The 19,754-nt window shown below is 43.9% G+C and overlaps 1 protein-coding gene across 2 annotated transcripts in view; it reads right to left on the reverse strand.

The window, feature by feature from the left end:
• The window catches only part of DENND3 (DENN domain containing 3), a 42,238-nt gene that overhangs the window by 17,739 nt on the left and 4,745 nt on the right, over nucleotides 1–19,754 (reverse strand). The window contains exons 2-13 of one of the 2 annotated variants that reach the window (XM_029063213.2): nucleotides 19,408–19,687; nucleotides 17,314–17,429; nucleotides 16,141–16,283; nucleotides 14,524–14,635; nucleotides 13,329–13,448; nucleotides 11,694–11,912; nucleotides 9,556–9,677; nucleotides 7,079–7,234; nucleotides 5,129–5,225; nucleotides 3,011–3,114; nucleotides 2,258–2,457; nucleotides 326–847 (exon numbers count right to left, since the gene is read on the reverse strand). In XM_029063213.2, coding sequence (XP_028919046.1) covers nucleotides 326–847; nucleotides 2,258–2,457; nucleotides 3,011–3,114; nucleotides 5,129–5,225; nucleotides 7,079–7,234; nucleotides 9,556–9,677; nucleotides 11,694–11,912; nucleotides 13,329–13,448; nucleotides 14,524–14,635; nucleotides 16,141–16,283; nucleotides 17,314–17,429; nucleotides 19,408–19,687 — 2,191 coding nt within the window. Of the gene's footprint in view, nucleotides 1–325; nucleotides 848–2,257; nucleotides 2,458–3,010; nucleotides 3,115–5,128; nucleotides 5,226–7,078; nucleotides 7,235–9,555; nucleotides 9,678–11,693; nucleotides 11,913–13,328; nucleotides 13,449–14,523; nucleotides 14,636–16,140; nucleotides 16,284–17,313; nucleotides 17,430–19,407; nucleotides 19,688–19,754 lie in introns of those variants that run through there. The other variant, XM_029063215.2, reaches the window with a different exon arrangement.

Below are 19,754 nucleotides of genomic sequence, written 5' to 3' on the forward strand. Positions count from 1 at the left end.
AATTAACAAGGAGGAGCAGAGAACATGCAGATAATTGCCAATCACAGGGGCTTTGAGTGGTTAACTAGTCCATCTTTCTGCCTCTGTCGGGGGGGGGGGGGCTGCACCAATCCAGTGCACAAAGTTGAACAATACACACTTACACACTTTTTTCTCACTAATCTGCTCCCCCCCCCCAACACTCCAATATTCTAAAGTGACAACCCTGGAGTTGCAGTGGAAGGGCCTTTCCAATTTCCCTGCTACTGCTGCTCAAAGACTTCTGGAGGCTCTATCGTCTGTCAGGCACCAACAAACTCAAAACCTCCAAGTAGCACCTTCTTACCTACAGTTAAGGCATCAAACAGCCGATGTATAATATCAGTGTCCTTCACGATTCCTGACTCTTGGATTCGCTTCACAAAATCATCCAGCTGCATGTGTGTCCTGGGCAATTCAAAGTTTTTCACGTGGTCATCCACCTTGGTGACTTCTCTCTGCTTTTCCATGACTTCATTAATCAGCCTTTTTAGTTCAGGTTTCCGGTCTGCTTGGGAACGTTCAGGAGAGGCCATTGACTCTACCACTTTCTTCACAAGGTCAGCTGGAAAAATTCTTATGTCTGTTTTGTACAGATTTTGAAAGTCTGAAAGTGCATTCAACAACTTCCCTTGCATCAAATGAATAAGTCCTCGAAGGTAAAAATATCTTGCCAGCAGGGCAGAGTTATCAGGTGGCAAAAAGCTGATAGCTTTATTTAGGAGGTTGATAAAATCAGTACAATATGAATGAACACACTGATTCACCAGTGGAAAGTGAATTTCTGGTATCTTCAATGTATATACTGATTTGGAGGTCACCTTCAGAGCTAAAAACCAAGATAAAAGGGAACAATAAGAAAAGAGTGGAAAATAAAAGCATTTATCTGTTATGCCTATGTGTTGGCTTAGAAACTACAACCACAGTCTCTTCCATTAGAATGTAAGCTCCTTGAGGGCAGGGATGGTGTCTCTCCAACTGTATTGTATTGTCTTCTCCCAAGCTATGCTCAAAAGAAGCTCTCACTAAATGCTACTGACTGACTCAATGCCATAATTACGGAGTGACTATTCAAATATACTCTGAAGAAAACAAAAAAGGGAGCAGGATTGAATTTTTGCTAGAGACAGTCCAAAGAGCGAATAGAAACATTGTTAATTCGGGAGAATCTCTGTCAAAGAGCAAGGATCTTCTATTTAGGGGAGAATGTATTCTTTTGTGAGCTCTACGTCATCTCTCTCAGCTAGTAAGCATTAACAAAATAAAATCCTATGAAATGGGCATGTGCTGTGTGAAGACAGAAATTTAAGGTGTCCAACTGAATTATTTAGGAAACAGCAACTCCAGGCTTTTTAGTATCGTCTAATGTGAATCAACTCTAATTTTTATCGAGGAAGAGAAATGATCATTCTTCTCTACTCAACTTTGCTATACTGTACTCTCACAATTGCTTAGTACGGTGCTCTGCAAAGTAAGTGCTCGATAAATACAACTGATATGCAGAATGTGAAGCAATATGAGGCATCACGCTAGATTAATTTGCTGCTGCAGAGGGATCAGGAGTGGATTTAGAACCCGTCGACCTGTTCCCCTCCCTCACAAGTCACCAGCCGTCCTGGCAACAGCCAATGAGCATATGCCAAGGACGCCACCTGCCTGGCAGGTACCATGCAGATGGAGCCTGCTCCCTCATCGGTGCCTGAGGTTCCCTAGCCCTCATCTCAGACTGCAGCCCAACCCTTAGACTGCAAGCCTCGGTCCTTAACAGGGCCAAGGGATTCCCCTGCTTTGCTCCGAAGCTAACAGGAGGGAGTTCTCCTCGGGACCCAGTCTGCCCTGGTGCCAGAAGAATTCTCCCGGGCAGGCTCTAGCCGGCTTGGGGAGGGAGCGATCCTGAACCATAGACTCCTTTAGAATGCTGGGAGCATCAGAGGGACACTAGTAGCAACCTGTTCCCAGTAGGAAGTACCTAACAAATCAACCTAGCAAAGCACCTAGCAACCAACCAACCAATCATCTGCCCAAGGAACTCTCAGGGATGCCCAACTGATAGCTAAAGGGATTTACTCTCCAATCTGACTTCTCCCCCCACTCACCTCAACTTTTTCAGATAGAACAAGGTTTCTTTGGGGGTCTGGTTTGTTACTTAAATATTTTCTGGTCTTCCTAAGCTGTCAAATCATTTTCCCACCATCACACTTGGAAGAAAGGCAGCTTTAAATGAAATCATTTTTATGACCTGTACTCTTCTCTGATTTGCTTGCAGTTTCCATTTTTCGGAGGGAGGAATTCCTTGGTGGTAACTCAGGCAACTTGATGTCCTGTAGGTTGGGCATGCTCATTACCATCCTCCTGTTGTGCAGCTGCTGGGAAGTCAGTCTTCTGGAGGCCATTTTCTCCATTGTCGGACGTCTGGGACTCACAAGCATGACACTTATCCTATCCCCAAATTAGACAGTCACAACTCAGAAGGGTTATTTTCATTGAGCTTAAGAAGTGTGTCACTTGTGACAGCTTGCACATTTTGGCCTTTTGAATACCTGCAGGTCTTGTAGCCATGTGAGAATTTTCAGTTTATTTAGAACCAGAAAATTAAGTCACTTGGGGCATCCAAAAGTAGCTAGGCTGTCCATGTACCCACAAATAGATGCCAGAAACACAAAGTACGAGCAGCATAACATGAACTATGCGGGAGAGTGCTACTTGCACAACAAATTCCTTTACAGTGATGCAGAATTGCCAACAATAACAATTTCATAACTGAGATGAGACAGGTCCAGTCACAAAGTTCATCACAGAATAAATCCACTGGGAACAGCAATCAATCTATCAATTAATCAATTAGGTAGAAGAGCTGGCCAATTCAACTATCTTTTCAAATAATTCCACAATCAGTAAACAATTCATTGGCTTGTAATGCTGAAAAATACATACAACTACTTAACATTACCACAATCCAACTCCACAGTAACTTATAGTTAAAAACATATACCTGTCTTCTTCAGACTGAGTGCTAAGCTCCATTTGGGCAAAAGCATCCATCCTTCTGTTAAGACGAGCTTTAAGAAAAGAGTGAAACATATAGGTTTCTAATACCTGAAATACAAAATAATAATTTTGATTATTGTTCAGTGCATTCACACATGCATTTTCGCTACTCCCTTCACCTCTAACCCTACTGCAAAAACTCAGCTGTTTGAACAAAGCACTCAGAGTGCAAACACTTTAATATCCACCCAAACCCCACTTTCAGCTTTCGTTGCTCTTTACTCTCCTGAATCCAATCCCTCTCTCTCTCTCCCTCCCCACATCAAACCTCAGCTCTCCCCAAATCAAATTCCTCATAAAAATCTCATCTCCTTCAACAATCTTTCTCTGATTGATTTCTCAGCACCCTGAGCCATATCATCCCTTCAGCCAATTCCAGGACTTGATGAACTTTTCATCACCTTGGCCTATATATGGGTACTTGGTTATTCATTTTTGACCAAATCAATTGGAAATAGTTTAATGCTGGTTTCCCCTGTTTACATGCAAGCTTTTTTTTTTTTTATGGAGAACATGTCACTTTTTTTTCCTGCATTTCCCAAGCAACTAGTACAGTGCCCTATGCTACTACTAAATGCTAATACTAGTACTACTAGAGCATTCTGTAAAGCCTACTGCACCTCCTGCACTTCTGGAAACTTGGCAGGGCTTCAAAATTGTCCAGTTATGACTATGATCAGTGCTTCACATGATTACTGCAATCTCACCAGCCCAGCCATTTCTTGACTTGTGCTATGACCACAAACTTCCCTCACACATAATACTAATATTAATAACAGTATAATTATGGTATTTGTTAAACCCTTACTACGTACCAGGCACTGTTCTAAGTGCTGGGGTGGATACAAGCAAATTGGGTTGGATTTGTTGGATCTTCATTACCCTTGGATTTCAACAACCAAAATGCAGGTTTGTTTTTTTTTACACTGGAATGAAGAACATTAGCATTTCTATCCTTCTGCCAACATTTAGCAGACCATTTCTCCCCTCCTCTCTAGAAATTACACTAAAACTCACTAAGCTGAAACCAAACCAATTTCAAAGAATTCTAAAGGGATTCCAGATGGTCTTAGGCTTGATCTGTGTAACTGAAAAGAAGAGGCTAGACGATGACTCTATTTGAAACCCAACTTGAGTTGGTTATTTTGCTGATGCTGTGTGTTACCAGACTGATGGCAAAAAGAAAAACCCACAGGACATTTGTTCTGACATCATCCCTGGTGGATGCTCGCTCCCTTAGTTCAGTCTTCCTAATAATTACAATAATAATAATAATAATAATAATTGTGGTGTTTGTTAAGCACTTACTATATGCCAGGCACTGTTGCTGGCGTGGATACAAGTAAATTGGGTTTGGACACAGTCCCTGATGTATATGGGGCTCACAGTCTTAATCTCCATTTTACACATAAGGTAACTGAGGCACAGAGAAGTGAAGTGACTTGCACAAGGTCACACAGCAGAAAAGTAGTGGAGCCAGGATTAGAAATCAGGTCCTTCTGACTCCCAGGCCCACGCTCTATTCACTAGGCCATGCTGCTTCCCTAGTTCAAAGTCCACTCTTTAATGAAGCACTCCAACTCTTTTCCTCTGTAAACACACAGACTATAACAGACCCCATCCTCCAGTTAAATTTCCCTCGGGGCAAATCCCAGGAAGTCTGGAGGTAACAGCACAAGAATGTAAGTGAAGTCCAAGCTAACACCCTCAGTAGAACACCATTCTCAATATTATCGACAACACAGGTTTCCTCCAGCGGCTAGCAATGCATCAAAGACAAGCTTAAGTCGAAGAGATACTACGAATATTGGATGGGTTCTGGGACCCGGGCAATGGGTCCCCATTTCAGCTACCCTGAACCCATGAAAATATTAGCTGTGACCCTGCCTGGAAGAGAGAACTTCAATTTCCTTCCAACAGGGGTGGCAAATAACAGGGTTCTTGTGCTTAACATTAAAAAAAACCAAAGGTCAGGTTCAGGAGTAAGTATACAACTAAAGCTATGTCACTTTTTCATTTAAGAAACAAAACAAAAACTTTTTAGAGATAAATGACCCTTTACCTTTTTATAAAATGGTTGATCCCCTGGTGCTCTTGTTTTTAGAAATTCTTCACTGTTGAACACTCTATGTTCATAGTTCAGATGATTCTTTACTTCCCTATTGAAAGAAAGGCATGATAAACTGAACAGGATCAGTGTTAGAAAGATACAATTTAGAGTTTCTAACCAGTTCCGAAAAGAACAACCTTTAAATGTGTTTTCTACGTCACAGCAAGAATATTCGTTGACCATCAGAAACTCCCTTGAGAAATTTTTGAAAGTTTATTCTGGCACTACATTCTTCTGGTTTTCCCTCCACGATATTTCCCGGATCTGCTTCCTCTCTCCCAAAAGGCCACAGCCCTGGTGGTGCTTAGAGCATGAGCCCCTGTGGGACAGGGACTGTGTTCGACACGATTATCTTACATGTACTCCGGAGCCTAATGAAGTGTTTGGCATTTAGTAAGTACTTACCTAATACTATTATCATTATTATTATTGTCCAGGCACTCATCATCTCCTGACTAGGCTACTGGATCAGCTTCCTCACAGACTTTTCTGCTTTCCACCTCTCCCCATTTAAATCTACCTTATGCTCTGCTGCCCGAATCATCTTTCTAAAATGCCTCTTGGCACACATCACTCCACAATTCAAAAATACTTCAAAATCCCATTTCCATCAATCAATCAGTGGTATTTACTGAGCACAGAGTACTGTACTAAGCCCTTGGGAAAGTACAGTGAAAGAGAATTGATAAACGTGATCTTTACCTCATGAAGAAACTCTTGACCTCAGGTTTCTTGGCTTTCTGTCAGCACTCTCCTTCCTTCTTTCTTACTTCCCCAATCAAGCTCCACCTTCTCAGATCACGTCCAACTAACAGCTTCTTTTCAACCACCAGTTTATAAAGCAGCCCTTAGAAATTTGGAATATGTTGACTTACATTGTCCCCTGTGACTGTGAGCCCCATGTGGGACAGGGACTGTATCTGATCTAATAAACTTGTATCTATCCCAGTGCTCAGTACAGTCCTTGGTACAGAGTAAACACTCAACAAATACCACAATTATTACTGACTTACATAAGCCTCTTTTTTTTTTTTACTTAACTACTCACCTTTCCCTACTTTTGCTACTACAGGTTAACTCTTACGTCTTTCTCCTGATGCCACGATTGTTAAATAATTTGTCTGCTGTTCTCCCCGTTTAGATTGTAAAATCTGGATGGCAGGGACTGTCTTGACTCTTAGTACAATGCGCTAAGTAGTAGTAGGTACTCAGGCAATACCACTGATGATGATGAGGACCAGGCTCTCAGACGGAGAGCACTGCTGCCAGAAAGTTTCAGGGAGGAGCATCAGGGGGCTGGGAAGAGCCACAGAAGCAGGCTCCCACAGTCAGCTCTCTCACCCCAGCCCGTCTCCCTCTGGTCCCCTCTGCAGTCTCACTCGGAGCTTACGGCCATGTTCAAAGAGGTGGGTGTCACCCAAGAAACAATGAAAAATACCAGATTGAAAAAAACACAAATAAAGGATTATCTAATTAGAAACTTTAAAAATATGTATTTCCTAAAATTTCCAAGAGGAAGGATTCTGCATCACGACTTGAGAAACTGAAATGACTGGCAACACCTGAATAAGAATAATAACAATAATAGTAATAATGGTATTTGTTAAGCACTTTTTGACATGTCAAGCACCATTCTAAGTGCTGGAATAGATATTAATCAGGTCAGACACAGACCCTGCCCCACAAGGGGCTCCCAATCTAAGTTGGAGGGAGAACGGGTATTGAATCCCCACTAAACAGAGGAGGAAACTGAGGCTCAGAGAGACTTCCCCAAATATCACTCAGCAGGCAAATGAGGGAGTCAGGATAAGAACCCAGGTTCTCTGACTCCCAAGCCCCAAATCTTTCCACTAGGCCAGGTTGTTTCCCTAGTGGAAGCAGCAGACAGTGGACCCAGCTGACCTGAAGATGCTGACAATTAGCTGTAAAGTGATCTGCTGCACTTCAGAGTTCAGTTTTTGCTGCCACATCCTTCTACGCATTTGCACTTCACTCAGGTCTGTGCTGGAACTGAGATGGGAGAGTTCCAGATCATAATGCAATTGAAGGCTCTCTATCCTAAGAAGAAAACAGGAGATGTTTCTTTTCCAGAAAATATGCCATTTTAATCACTTGAAGTTATCTTTACCATAAATATACCTGGAGGCATAACAGGGTAACTTGGATTGGAGTCTTTCTCTCCCACATCCCCAACCATGCCACCCATTAGTCACCCACTAGGAGGGGGAAGAGAGAGGAGAGTTAAACACCCGTCAGCTTCCTTATTCATCTTTCCAAAACTCAGCAGGAAAAAAAATCTGAGCACGTACCACTAGAAAAAAAACAAATAGCACATCACATCAAGCTATCCCCGTTCAGAGTAGGTTCTCTGCACTAAAGCCTCAGAAGACCAGGACAAACAGAGTAGGGATAGCATTCTGCCAGCAGTATTTTATTACTCAGAGAGCAGAGCAGCCTTTTTGGGTTGGTCTTTCAGGGCCTGGCCTTCAATTGGGCGGTCCTCCAGGAGGCCCACAGTATGCTTTCCTGCACTTTTTCTAGGGAGCTGAGACATTGCTCGATGCCATGGGAAAGACTGGTTAGACATGGTTCCAGGAGAGTGTGGCCTCAGTTCCAAAAGATCATCAGTTTCCTTTCAGGCAGGGCTCCTGACAGAACTCCTCAGGTCCCAGACTCATCCCCAAACCACAACTGCCTAGGGAGAGCCAGGGAGGCTCACAAGCCCATGGAGGGGGTTGGAAGGGGCTATAGGAGGCTAGTGGTGCAGAGCCGCTGGACAGTCGGGTAGGCTATGCCCAATAGTACGGTGGGTCCAGGCCTGGGAAATCAGTACCCCATTCTCCAGTCCACTATCAATCAGAATCAATAAATTTTAATAGATGGGAAAACTCCCCAGTTTTAAGGTTCGCTGAAGATAAAATTTAACAGCCTTAGATACTTCCTCTTTGAATACACAAGAAGTAGAAAAGTAAACACTGTTGGTAAGGGATAAGAATCTGTTTACTGTGATCAGCCTGGGCTTTGAAGGACTTGATAGTAATGGAGCTGGAATTTCCTTGACCCATGCACACTCTATAGAGAATATGTCTTTTGATACAAATAAACTAGAAAAAATCAGGATGCTTTTGAACAATAAATTTGTTCTCGTTAGGAGTATGGCCAACTTTCTTCCAAGTATGGTTTACCTGTGAGGTATGGATTTTTCTGGTAATGGTTGAATTTTATTTTTAAAATCTGTAGCAAAATTACACATCACCCAAACACTTGGGTTCACCATATGCCTGTAAAACCTTTGGACAAGTGTTTATACTCTGCTGCTTTCTGCTATTTGTAATTTGCTTCAGGGTCGGTCTCTCCTGCTAAATTGTAAGCTCCTTGAGGGCAGGATCATGTCCACTTACTCTACTGAGCTCTCCTAAACATGTTGCTCAGATCTGTGCATATAGTAAGTAGGTGACAAATAAACACTAGTGATAATATGGATAAAATTGGATTTAAACTTTATAAACAATTTCAATTTTGTGTTTTAGCTTGAATCACAATGCCGTGGTCCAAAGATAGTAAAGGAGTGACCGGCAGCAAGGCCACTTGTCTGAGGTGGTGGTGAGGGTGCGGCAGCGGGCAGGAAGAGAAGTGGCACTGTGCCACCTAGAAGCAGAGACAGCTGGGACTCTCCCCAAGACTACAATCTGAGGTGGGAGAGGAATGGGAGAAAGAGAGGTGATGCTTTCCCAGAGTTTGGATTGTTTCCCCTGGTTTCTGGCTCTGGGAACTAGGCATGTAAACTCAGGCTCCAGGATGGGAACAGAGGGGAGGGGAGGTGAAAAAAGGGAGAGGGAGAAAGAGAGGGCTGCCTCTGGATCGAAGGACCAACAGCAGGAAGTGGCGAGTGAGGAGAGACAACAGGCTACAAAGCAGAAGAGCCATAGAGAGAGCCTGAAGGGCAGATACATAATCTGAGAATTTTGCTGGGCTTAGTTGAATTCCTAAAAAATTATTTGGGAGTAAACTCTGAAAATAACCAGTTACGTGCAATTCTGTCTTGGGGATAACTCTGTCCTCTACAACCCTTTGATACTACAGACAATCCAACTATTCCAGAACTGACCATCCACTTAGTTTTTCCCCTCTTCTCTCTAACTGCCTATCCTTGGGCCAGTGTGTCAAAAGATGCAATATCTAGGCCTATATAAACTCAAACACTTGCCTGCCACAAACACCATCAGAGTTCTCCCAAACTAAAAGGGAATATAGAAGTGGAAGGGTCAGTAGTATATTCATTATAGGTTGCTAGTTTTACAATAAAATCTGCTTAAAGCTAATCAAACATAAATCCTTGGTAAATTAAGTTTTTAAATAAATGCACTTTCCACTTTTACCTTTGAATAAACGTTTGTGCTGCTTGGGATGGTATATCTGGAATGTCAATATCACCATCTGAGGATTTGGAGCAGGTAATGTTTCCATTATCAATGTTTATTAGAATTAAATCATCTCCTTCCTTTAAGATAGATTTGAAAATGAGTAAGTTATTAAAGCAAATGTTAAAGTATAAAATTTGGAGGGATTCAGAAAGTTTTACTAGATAAAAATTCTCATTCTCAAACTCAATTTCATTATTAGTTAAGAGAAAAACAATTCCAGATACCTTTAATATACAAATTAATCTACAAAGCTTGGTAGAGTTGAAAATTTTCTCTGGGAAAGCAAACAACTCCAATCATGAAAAACTGATTAGGAAAATGGAATTTGGTTCAGTAAACATCCCTTGATTTTGAGACAAAGGTTCCAAAAATCATTATAGGTCCGATGTTATTAATGACAAGATCTCTAGGGGACGAAGCCAAAACACCGAGTTATTTGCCACTGATGGAAAATGGTGGATAACGGATACTGTCACTTCACACATACACTTTTAGCCACATCCAAGCATGCACATGCAGGCGCACACACAAAGACCCCGCCCCCAGCCCTCACTAAATGTCCAGACTCAACTTCCCCCAATACATTCTTTTAGTCATGATAACTCCACCTGTCCCTGCAGCCAGCAGGGAACGCCAGAGATACTGGGAAAGGTATTCAGTCATATTTTGATAGTATTTATATTAGTGCTTATTGTGTGCAGGTATGGGGGCTTAGCTTTTGGGAAAGGGGACAGGAGGCAGCAGTAGTAGGAGGCAATGTGGTCAAGTGAAAAGGGTTCAACTGTTAGAGCCAGGAGACCTAGATTCTAATCCCAGCTCTACTACTTGCCTGTGTGACCTTGGATAACTTCTCTGTGCCTCAGTATCCTCAGTTGTAAAATGGGGATTGCATACCTATTGTCCCCCTGCCCTTTCGAATGTGAGCCCTATGTAGGACATGGACTGTGTTCAATTTAATTATCTTGCAGCAACCCCGGTACCTAATGGCACTGCGTAAGCACCTAATACCACAATTATCACTATTATCATGATTATATTATTGTTATTGTTGATAATAATAATAGTAATAATGAAAAAGGAATAGTGGGACTTATGTAGTAAGCCTACAAATAATCCAAAAACCAGAAACGAAATTTTGAGCTAGGATCTCTGCTCACTGTTCTGAGCAGAGGGAGTGCCGCTCTTTCAATGCTGTCCTCTCACTCTGAAATGCACCTCCCTTGATCCGGCTGTTTCCTTAGGAGCTGCAGAAAGTGGGGCGGCCGGGGACCTGAGCTGACCAATAGGAACTCTGCTCCTACTGGGTTCATGCGGTTCAGTGTTGACCTCGAATCCTAGAACCCTCAGGAACTTACTTTTCTTCATGCAAGTGGAATTTGCCATCAAAGCACCAGAATGCTTTAGAATGACCATTCTCCTTCCGAGAGTTAACTCAACCTTAATGTACCTTGGGAATTCTGCTGGGCCCTGTAGGAGGCAGGTCCCAGATGTATTTCCCCATTTCGTGCTCTCACCTCTCCAACAAAAAGGTCTTGTGTCTGAAGCCTTCAGGAGCTTCCCAGCCAAGCAGGTTGGGAAGGGGGTGAGGAGGCAACCCCAAGGGAAGGGGGAGGAGAAAGAGGAGGAGGAGGAATAGGAGGATGATGACGGTGATGACCCGGGATAGGATTCTTCAGGCATGCTGGCCTCAAAGATGAGTGCTTTGGGACTCTGAATGGAGATTTGGCGCTACAGTTTCTGACTAGTTCCCCGGATGGCCGGGAGCCTCGGGGTGGGCTGCTCTGAGTCTCCCTCCTGCTGGCAGCTGAATGGGCTTCTCTGTGGGCTCCTCCACTCCCCAACCCCCAGTCTTGGGGATTCCTTCAGGGAAAAGTACTGCTGCTATAGACAATCCAACTCCAGCTTAGAAAACCTGCGCTTCTAAGCAGGTGTTGTTTGGGCGCAGCCACCCTGCTGGTGCACAGCACTTAGAAGCGCACAGAGTACAGGGCCTCGAAACCAGCACACTGAGAAGCTTCAGAGGATCTCCCTGCCTCCGGGCTCATGACGCCTTTATACCTAACAGCCGGCACCAAGAGACAATCCACACTCACCATGCTGACTTCTTCAAAGTGATCGAGATGACAGCCCATGAGGAAGGATGTGGGAGCCATGACGAAATCCAACATCTGGCCTGAGAGGATGGGCACAAATGTGTGCCGCCACTGGATGGGGTACAGGTACAGAATGAAGCACTCCGCCACGATGGTGAGCAGGGCCCAGTTGGAAGAGAAGAACACTAGCCTCTGTTCTGTCAAAATGCATGTTATGATCTGGACACAAGACATGGAGAGGCCCCACAAATGGCGTTGGAAACACCATAAATCCAACTGTGCAGATAAAAGATTGATAAACCAAAAAAAACAAAAACAAAAACCCACCCACAAATGAAACTGATAGAAACACCGAACCGGTGGTCAAATCGTAGCACGCAGTGTAAGTTGTACTGCTGCTCCCCACTGAACACAACATATTGATCGAGTTGTCCCTCCATGCTCAAAAACAAAGACACTGACAGTGAAAAAATCAGCCAGAAAGGCCACAGTGGGACCCGCAGCCCGGACTGCACGTCGCACAATGTGTCTTGATCCAACTCAACCAATGAGATATTACCGGGTGACAAATTATTAAACCACTGGCATCAGAGAGGTTCTTCACGCTTGTCACTCTGCAACCAAAGCCAGCTTTGGCCAAGTATTAAAGGTGGTTGTTGTAAGAGTAGATGGAGGCAGCCAGCTCCCTAAGGGGAAACTCTGCTTTGGTTACAGTAGCTCCCCCTTCTGGAGTTCTGAGGTTCCTAAGCCCATTTTCCAGGAAGTTTCTCACATGGTACACGGCTCTCCCCACTGTTCATTCACTTGCTCCTGCTCTGGTGTCTCCTGACAGCCCCCTAGTAGGCTGCCTTCAGTTAACTACTACATAACGTCATAAAAACCAAGTGGTTTTAATGAAAGGATTAATGTCTATTTCCTGTCTTGAATTCTTCCTGGGGGCTAAAGAAGGGAACATTTTGCCCCGATAAATCACATCACCAGATGGCTCTGCACTGACTCTTCTCTCCGATGAGTCATTTGGGAAAACCACGGACCACATCCCGACTATTTCAACAGTTCCCTGTTTGCTGTGGAGGCGCAGAGGCCTAATGGAAACTGTACTGAGCACTGGGAGACACGGACGGGTTCAAGCCTCAGCTCTGCTACTTAACCGCTGGGTGACCTTGGGCACTTCACTTAATGTCTCTGGGCCTCAGTTTCCTCACCCGTAAAGTGGGGAATAATTCCCTGCTCTCCCTCCCCATTAGATCGTGAGCCTCATGTGGGACTGGATTTGATCAGATTATCTTGTATTTAGGATAAGCAAGAACGCTTGGCTTAAGAGTTCAGTAAATACCATTACTAAGGGATATAATAACATAATGACAATTATATTGCTGTAACATATGATGGAGCATTACTTAAAATAAAATTGCATTACTTTTCCCTTTTCCTATAGCATATTCTTTAAAGGACTTATATTTCAACTGATGTGACCAGGTGATGATGGTAATTTCAACTTTATTCCTTCCTAAAAGATGTCAACATGCTCTACTCCTCAGAAAATGCTTTTCTTTCATTCTGACCCATCTACACTTTCTACAAAGCTGCAGAACCAGAAGATTCAGAGCTGACCCCTCTAAAAAAGGCACTTACCTGAAGCACCTTCTCAGGTGTGAAGCACAACAATGGAAGATGAAGATCTAAATCGATAACTGGACTGTCAGGATCCATTCGGGAAGGAAACACAATCTGTAGTGGCTTCATGTTAAATATCTGGGGCAATAAGATGCAAAGCATTGTACAATGAAATCAGTACTCCTTCATGGTTCCCTGAGAATATCATACCACACTGCACTGAACCTTGGCCCAGGATTTAAAGATGACACCCTAAACAGCTGAGGATTCCATATGGAGAAATCATTTTGCCCAGCAAAATGAACGAAACACTTTAAAGCACATTTATGATGTGCACAATGTTGAAGTACTTATTTTTGAAGTGCGTTTTCTGTGAGCCTATGAGTGACTCGGGGGTTCACTAAAGGGAGGAAACCATCTTTCCCATACAACGTGAAGATGAGAAAATACAGAGAAGTCACGGTCAGTCAGGTAGGCGGCAAGATGACAGGCAGAGGCGAAACAGTTCTATCAGCACGAAGTAGAGGCAGGTGGATGGGCCCTCAGGAGGACCAAGGCAAGAGCAGGGAGTTGCAGGGCTAGTCTGTGGGGATAATGGGACAGCAACAGAGAGACAAATGACACCTGGGAAGAAACACATGAAGCGGAGCCGCCGAGAGAGAAGGAAACCCAACAGGGACAGGCAGAATGGCGATGGCTGCTGGAGGGTTGCCCACGGAGGGCAGTAGTGGGTCTCTGGCCCGCAGCAGCACCCTTTTTGTCACTCAGAGGTGTCTGAACTGTGGGGAGGGAGGATTTTTCAGGAGAGGTTGGAGCGGGACTCTCTGCTCAGGTCCTTTCTTCCTCCCTCCTGCTCCAAGGCAGTACCGCAACAGACAGGTAGCCTGACCCGATTCAGAGAGAAGAGGACCCTTGTTGGCTCTGCTTAACCTTCTGGAAATTATGGTCCCAAAGTTCAGGACAACCCTGGATTTTTCAGTGCTCAGAGCAAAAAAAACTCATCTCGGCTTCCAAACAAAATAGTGCTGTACTGATTTTCCTAGAGCAGAAACTGAGGTAACAGGGAGAAATTCAGTTTCCTCATAGTTCACTCTGCAAATGACCGAAGTGATCGAGTGATTATGGGCCGATGTTAGTTCAGATTAGGAAAGGACAGCAGGTATCTTCTTAGAACAATAATCACTATAGAAATTGATCTTCCATATTTAATTACCAAATGGAGTGGTCCTGGTGGAGGGCTTGGGATTAAAGAAAGTTTTGCAGCAAATTCTCTGATACGATCATCAACATCAAAATCCTTACAAAGTTTCAGATGCATCAACAGGCTGAAATAATGGAATTAAAAACAAGAAAAAAAACCATCAAACCAACACCTTTAACTAGGGTAACCACATCACCAGCAGTCCAATCTGGGACCATCTGACTGCGGAGAGGAGGGGAGGGAAAAGGAAGGAAGTGGAGCCGGGGATGGGAGAGGCAGAGGGGAGGGAACTGCCCTGTCAATATTGTGCAAACAGTTTAAAATTTCCACATGCTGTGCTTTCTGTCTCTGCTTTGAGACACACAAAGAATTAACTCATAACTTTTCCTTGGATTTTGGGCCGATCTAAACTTATTTGCCTTCCATGTGTTTTGTGGGCGTTGCCTTCAGGAGGAATTGTGCTGTGGAAGTTTTCCATTTGCTTGGTAACCAGGACGAAGGCCTAGCCTGGATCCCTAATGGCACCAGAGAGTGCCTGGGATTGCATTTACCACACACACAAAAAAAAACTTTTAAAAATGAGTCAGCCATCCAACAGAAGAAAGTCCCTACAATAATGCTACAGCATTTACCAAAATGAAAAATCAATCCATTTTTACATTACTTTCCTTATCATAGTATTCAACTTAAAATGTTCACTTATAGAAATGTGACTTTATCTCTCTCTGTGCTAACAAAACACTGCTCTACAGAGAGTAAGTGCTCAATAAAGACTATTGACTCATTGATTACTTGATGAAAGAGTAGAGAGCTGAACCCTGGAGAAAGTACATTAAGTGCATAGCCACTTGTCCCACAGATTCAAAAATAATGTGCTTGAAAGGGAGAGGCTCTCTGAGAGTGAATGTTTGGCCCAAAAGACCAACAGGACCCGGACATTTTCTGCCTCAGGGAAAACACAGAAATGTTGTCCTCTGCTGCAATGCTGGGTTTACCACTTGTAGGAGAAGTCACATTTCTCAAATCGGCCTCTTGGTCTCCTGATTGGCTCCAAGTAACCCCACTGCTTATAAAACACCAATGAAACACAAAATACAACATCACTGCTATATTTTGGTTCACCAAAAGTCTAAATATATGTCCATATGTTAGTCTTCGTTTTCTATAACTAAAAGTATTTTGCACCTTGTATACCCTCTTGGCATTTTAGAATCCTGTCTTTTTCAAGTTTAGCAAAGGTGTTTTGCACCTGCATAAAAAGGTGTAATTTGCAGACAAATCAATGAAGCTTTGGGAGTCAGTCATGAATAGATTTACTCATGTGACTGTGCTACATGCCAGTAATTATTAAAAGATTAGTATCTTGGTTTGTGAAAAAGAATGAAGGGATAGCAAGAAATGCTTTAGTTTTTTTAATGCCCCTAAACTTTTAAAAATCTCACATAAGTTTCAATTGAGCTACTTGATTTTCTTTTTTCCTTGCATTCTATTTTATTATCACAAATCATCACATCAGCTGCATCTGAATTTCCTGTTGCTTTTCACTGCCAAGGAAGTGAGCTCTGACACCATTTTTTTAAAGTGCGACAATATTTCTAGGATTCACATGCAATCAAGAGTATTTCTTACCAGGAAAGACAGTCTTTGAGGGAGTTGTAATACGGGTATCTAGAGATGACACATACGGCAAAGGGCACGAAGCAGCCAGAAGCTCTAGCTGTCTGCCCAGAAGATTCCCAATGAGGTTTGCCATTGTAGAAACAATATTCATCCTAAAAAATAAATTGTATATTACCATGTCGCCTTGCCTCTGAATAATATCTCAACAATCTATACTACAGAGGCCCAAGATGAGAAACTGATTTAAAAAAAACAAGGTGGGATCTCTTTCCTCTGGAAACAATAAATCACCCCCTGGACTTACATAGGCCACTTCACATTAGGAGGCTTGCTACTCTCATCCAACATCTCTGGACATCTCCTCAACCCCAAATGATCCCTGTCTTGGATGCAGAAGGAAAAAAAAATGTCCTCTGTCCCCATTCATTCCTCTCCTGGAGTTTTTCCTCTTCATCCTTGAGTCCTGACACCCCCAGCCACCGCACCTCCCCCAACCCCGCCCTCTCCCGCTGGGAAGGATGTCCACCCCTCTAAAAGAGGTGCCTGTCCCCATTTTCCTTTGCATCTTTATCCACTGGGAAGAAAACAGATTTTTTTCCCCCTCAGGAACACCCAGTGGAGGTCTGGTACCTCAAACAGAGTGGGAGGTAAAATCCACACAGTAGTTGCTGCATGTCAAAAAGAGGACAGCACACCCTGAGCTAGGAAAGGTAAATGGGAGAAAGGGTTTGGTTTCTGAATAAAGGACAGCCCTGCCCACCAACACACAGCTTTCCTCCCCACTTCCAGTTGCAGGGTGGATATCATTGAAAAATCTCCTTTCCTCTGTTCTTCCTGAGGAAGTCTGGAATTTCAACACAGTAAGAGAGTACTCTATTGCACTCACCAACAAGGGAAGGCTCAAGCTTGTTCCGTTTTTCATTCTTACGATTAGGAGGAGGCTGGCAAGTGAAAGAGCCCTTTTACTGGGGAGACTGGTCACCAGGATTTTACTGGGGAGAGTGGTCACCCAGGGAGTCTTTGGTCAAGCTGGAGAGACCCCTGCTCTATGGTCTGTCCAGCCACCCGAGCTCAGCATCAAAACACAACAAACTTGATTTAGCTAATACATAGTTTCTGAGAATGCTGGGAAGTAATGCTCAGTGACCTGAAAATGTCATCTGAAATTAGTGAAGTACCTACCTGCACAGGCCTGTAGTACTGAGCGACCACTCCGTAAGTTCTGTTCCCACACACATCAGTCAGGACCAGGAAGTGGACGTGGTCCTCCTTTAATTCCGAAACGGCCAAGAGCCCTCCTGGTAAAAACAAATTAAGTCTATCTTCCATCGCTACCTCCACACTGGAAAGAAAGTTTTTCCACTGGAAAAGTGCCACCTTTGGAATGGGCTTATTCTATAGCAAGTTCTGTACTGCAGGAGTTGGCAGCAGGGTTTGGGTTTCCATGGTAACTCTGCTCATGGCTACTGCTTGCAGCTGCGAGTCTTCATCCAGGCACCTCATCTCTGCTCAACTCCACATCCTCAACCTGCTGCTGATACTTTTCAGAAGCTGGACTACATAACTTATTCTTCTGGCTGTGAATACCACCACCCTCCTTTAGTTCCCCATATGGCAATGTAGCTGGCATCCTGGTGTGAGCCAAAGCAACTGGTCCTATGGATTCTGAACTGATAAGCAGCAGGTAACACAAATCAGTGGGGAACATAAAATGCTTTTCAAACAGGTTAGAAGCTCTAGACGTTGGCCAGAGCCTTAAATGAATCGGGGCTGGCCCTAAAGGAAGTCAAGTATTTCATGGGGTTCTGCCTCTCACCTCTATTTCAGCTCTGGAGTTTCCGGTGGGCAGGGGAGGCTTGGAAACTCTCTGGAATGGGAGTCTTGGAAGGCAGGTAGCACGGAAGAAAGGGGGAGAAGGAAGGGGGAGAAGGAAGAGGCAGTAGGAAGGAAGAGGGAAGGTTGGAAGGTGACCCCAGGCCTCACCTCTGCCTCCTACTCACTGGCACTATCCCTAAATTGGGGAGCTGGATTCCGCTTCTCCATCAGGTCATCAGGGTCAGCAGCAACTATGAGCCAGATTTGGACACAGTTCTAACCCTGGCACTGGGGCCGGGCCACGTCATGTCGGATGAACCACTGATCTCTAGGGCCCTGAAGCCCCATGGTCACAAAAGCAGGAGGTGGATGAAGCAGAACTTTCATTAAATTCAGATCTTTGCTGGGAATGACAGAAAGGCAAGGGAGGGAGAAAGGGAGCACAATGCTGCCCTGAGCATGCTAATGCCAGCGCCAACTCCAGTATCAATAATAACAATAATTGTGCTATTTATCTGTGTGACAAGCACTGTATTAAGCGCTGGGGTAGGTACCAGCATATCGGGTTAGTCACAGCCTCAGCCTCATATGGGATTCACAGTCTAAGTAGGAGGCAGAATGGGTACTGAATTCCCATTTTAAAGGTGATGAAACTGAGGCATAAAGAAGTTGAGGGGCTTGTCCAAGGTCACCCAGCAGGCAAGTAATAGAGCTGGGATTAGAACCAGATTCTCCGACTCCCAGGCCCATGTTCTTTCCACTGGGCCACACTGCTCCCCAATTTTAGTGCCACGGTCAGTGCCCTCTGCATGGGCTTAAATGTTTGAGAGGAGTTAACCTGTTGTTGTTTGTGTGTCTTCCCCTCCTAAGTTTGTAAGATTATTGGATGCTCCTACAGCATGATATGCGTCGTTCTGGCTGATCATTGCTTTCGGATGATGACGGACATCTGCGCTGAACGACCAATTGGAAATTTGGAGCTTTATCCCTGGGAATCTGGGCATGCTGGTGGGAGAAACTCTGCGTATTAGCACTCCAGTCCCCATCGGGAGGGGGTATTCTTACAACCCAGCATTGGGAGACGAAGCAGTAGGATTTGGGGAAAGATGATGGCACTGCAAATTCTGTGTGTCAAAGAGAAGCTATGTCATTCCAGTCATTTATTAGCTGGCCCAAGAAGCCAAAAGCAGGAAGATCAATGAAAAATGCAGAGAGAGAGAGAGAGAGAGAGAGAGAGAGAGACCAAGCTGGACAGGAACTTGAGCCCTACTGAGTTAGGGTTTGGCCACTGGTCAAATGGCCATTTTTTTCCTTCTGCAAAACATACACTTTGATAGCTATCGTGAAATCCTTAGATCTGTTCTGAAATGCTTTGACTCTTACAACCAAATTTCCTTTCCCTGGATAGTGGGATATCTGGAATAAGTGTTATTTAAAATCATTGAGAAGAGAACACGGTACCTGGAAAACACAGTTGTGGTAAGGCAACAAGATCAACATCATTGGGAATACTAACATCTTCTGTGTCCGGCACTCTCTGGTCCTCAGGGATACTCTTCAAACTTTCGACTTTGGGTTTCTCTCTCTTCTTTCTGAAAGAGCGCCGTCTTGCTTTATTCACATTCGTGCAATTTGTACTGGTAACTGGAGCCTCCTCTTTGCTGATAAATGGAGGAACAAACACAGAAAGGACTTCGGGATCAAGAGGAGGAAGATTTTTGACTCCTTTCTTCTGAGCAATCTAAAGGAAAGGTAAGAAACTTGGTTGGCACTGATTTTATGCTTACTAATAATTGTTGTATTACACA

Source organism: Ornithorhynchus anatinus, chromosome 4, assembly GCF_004115215.2.
Source record: "Ornithorhynchus anatinus isolate Pmale09 chromosome 4, mOrnAna1.pri.v4, whole genome shotgun sequence".
NCBI classification, from domain to species: Eukaryota; Metazoa; Chordata; class Mammalia; order Monotremata; family Ornithorhynchidae; genus Ornithorhynchus; species Ornithorhynchus anatinus.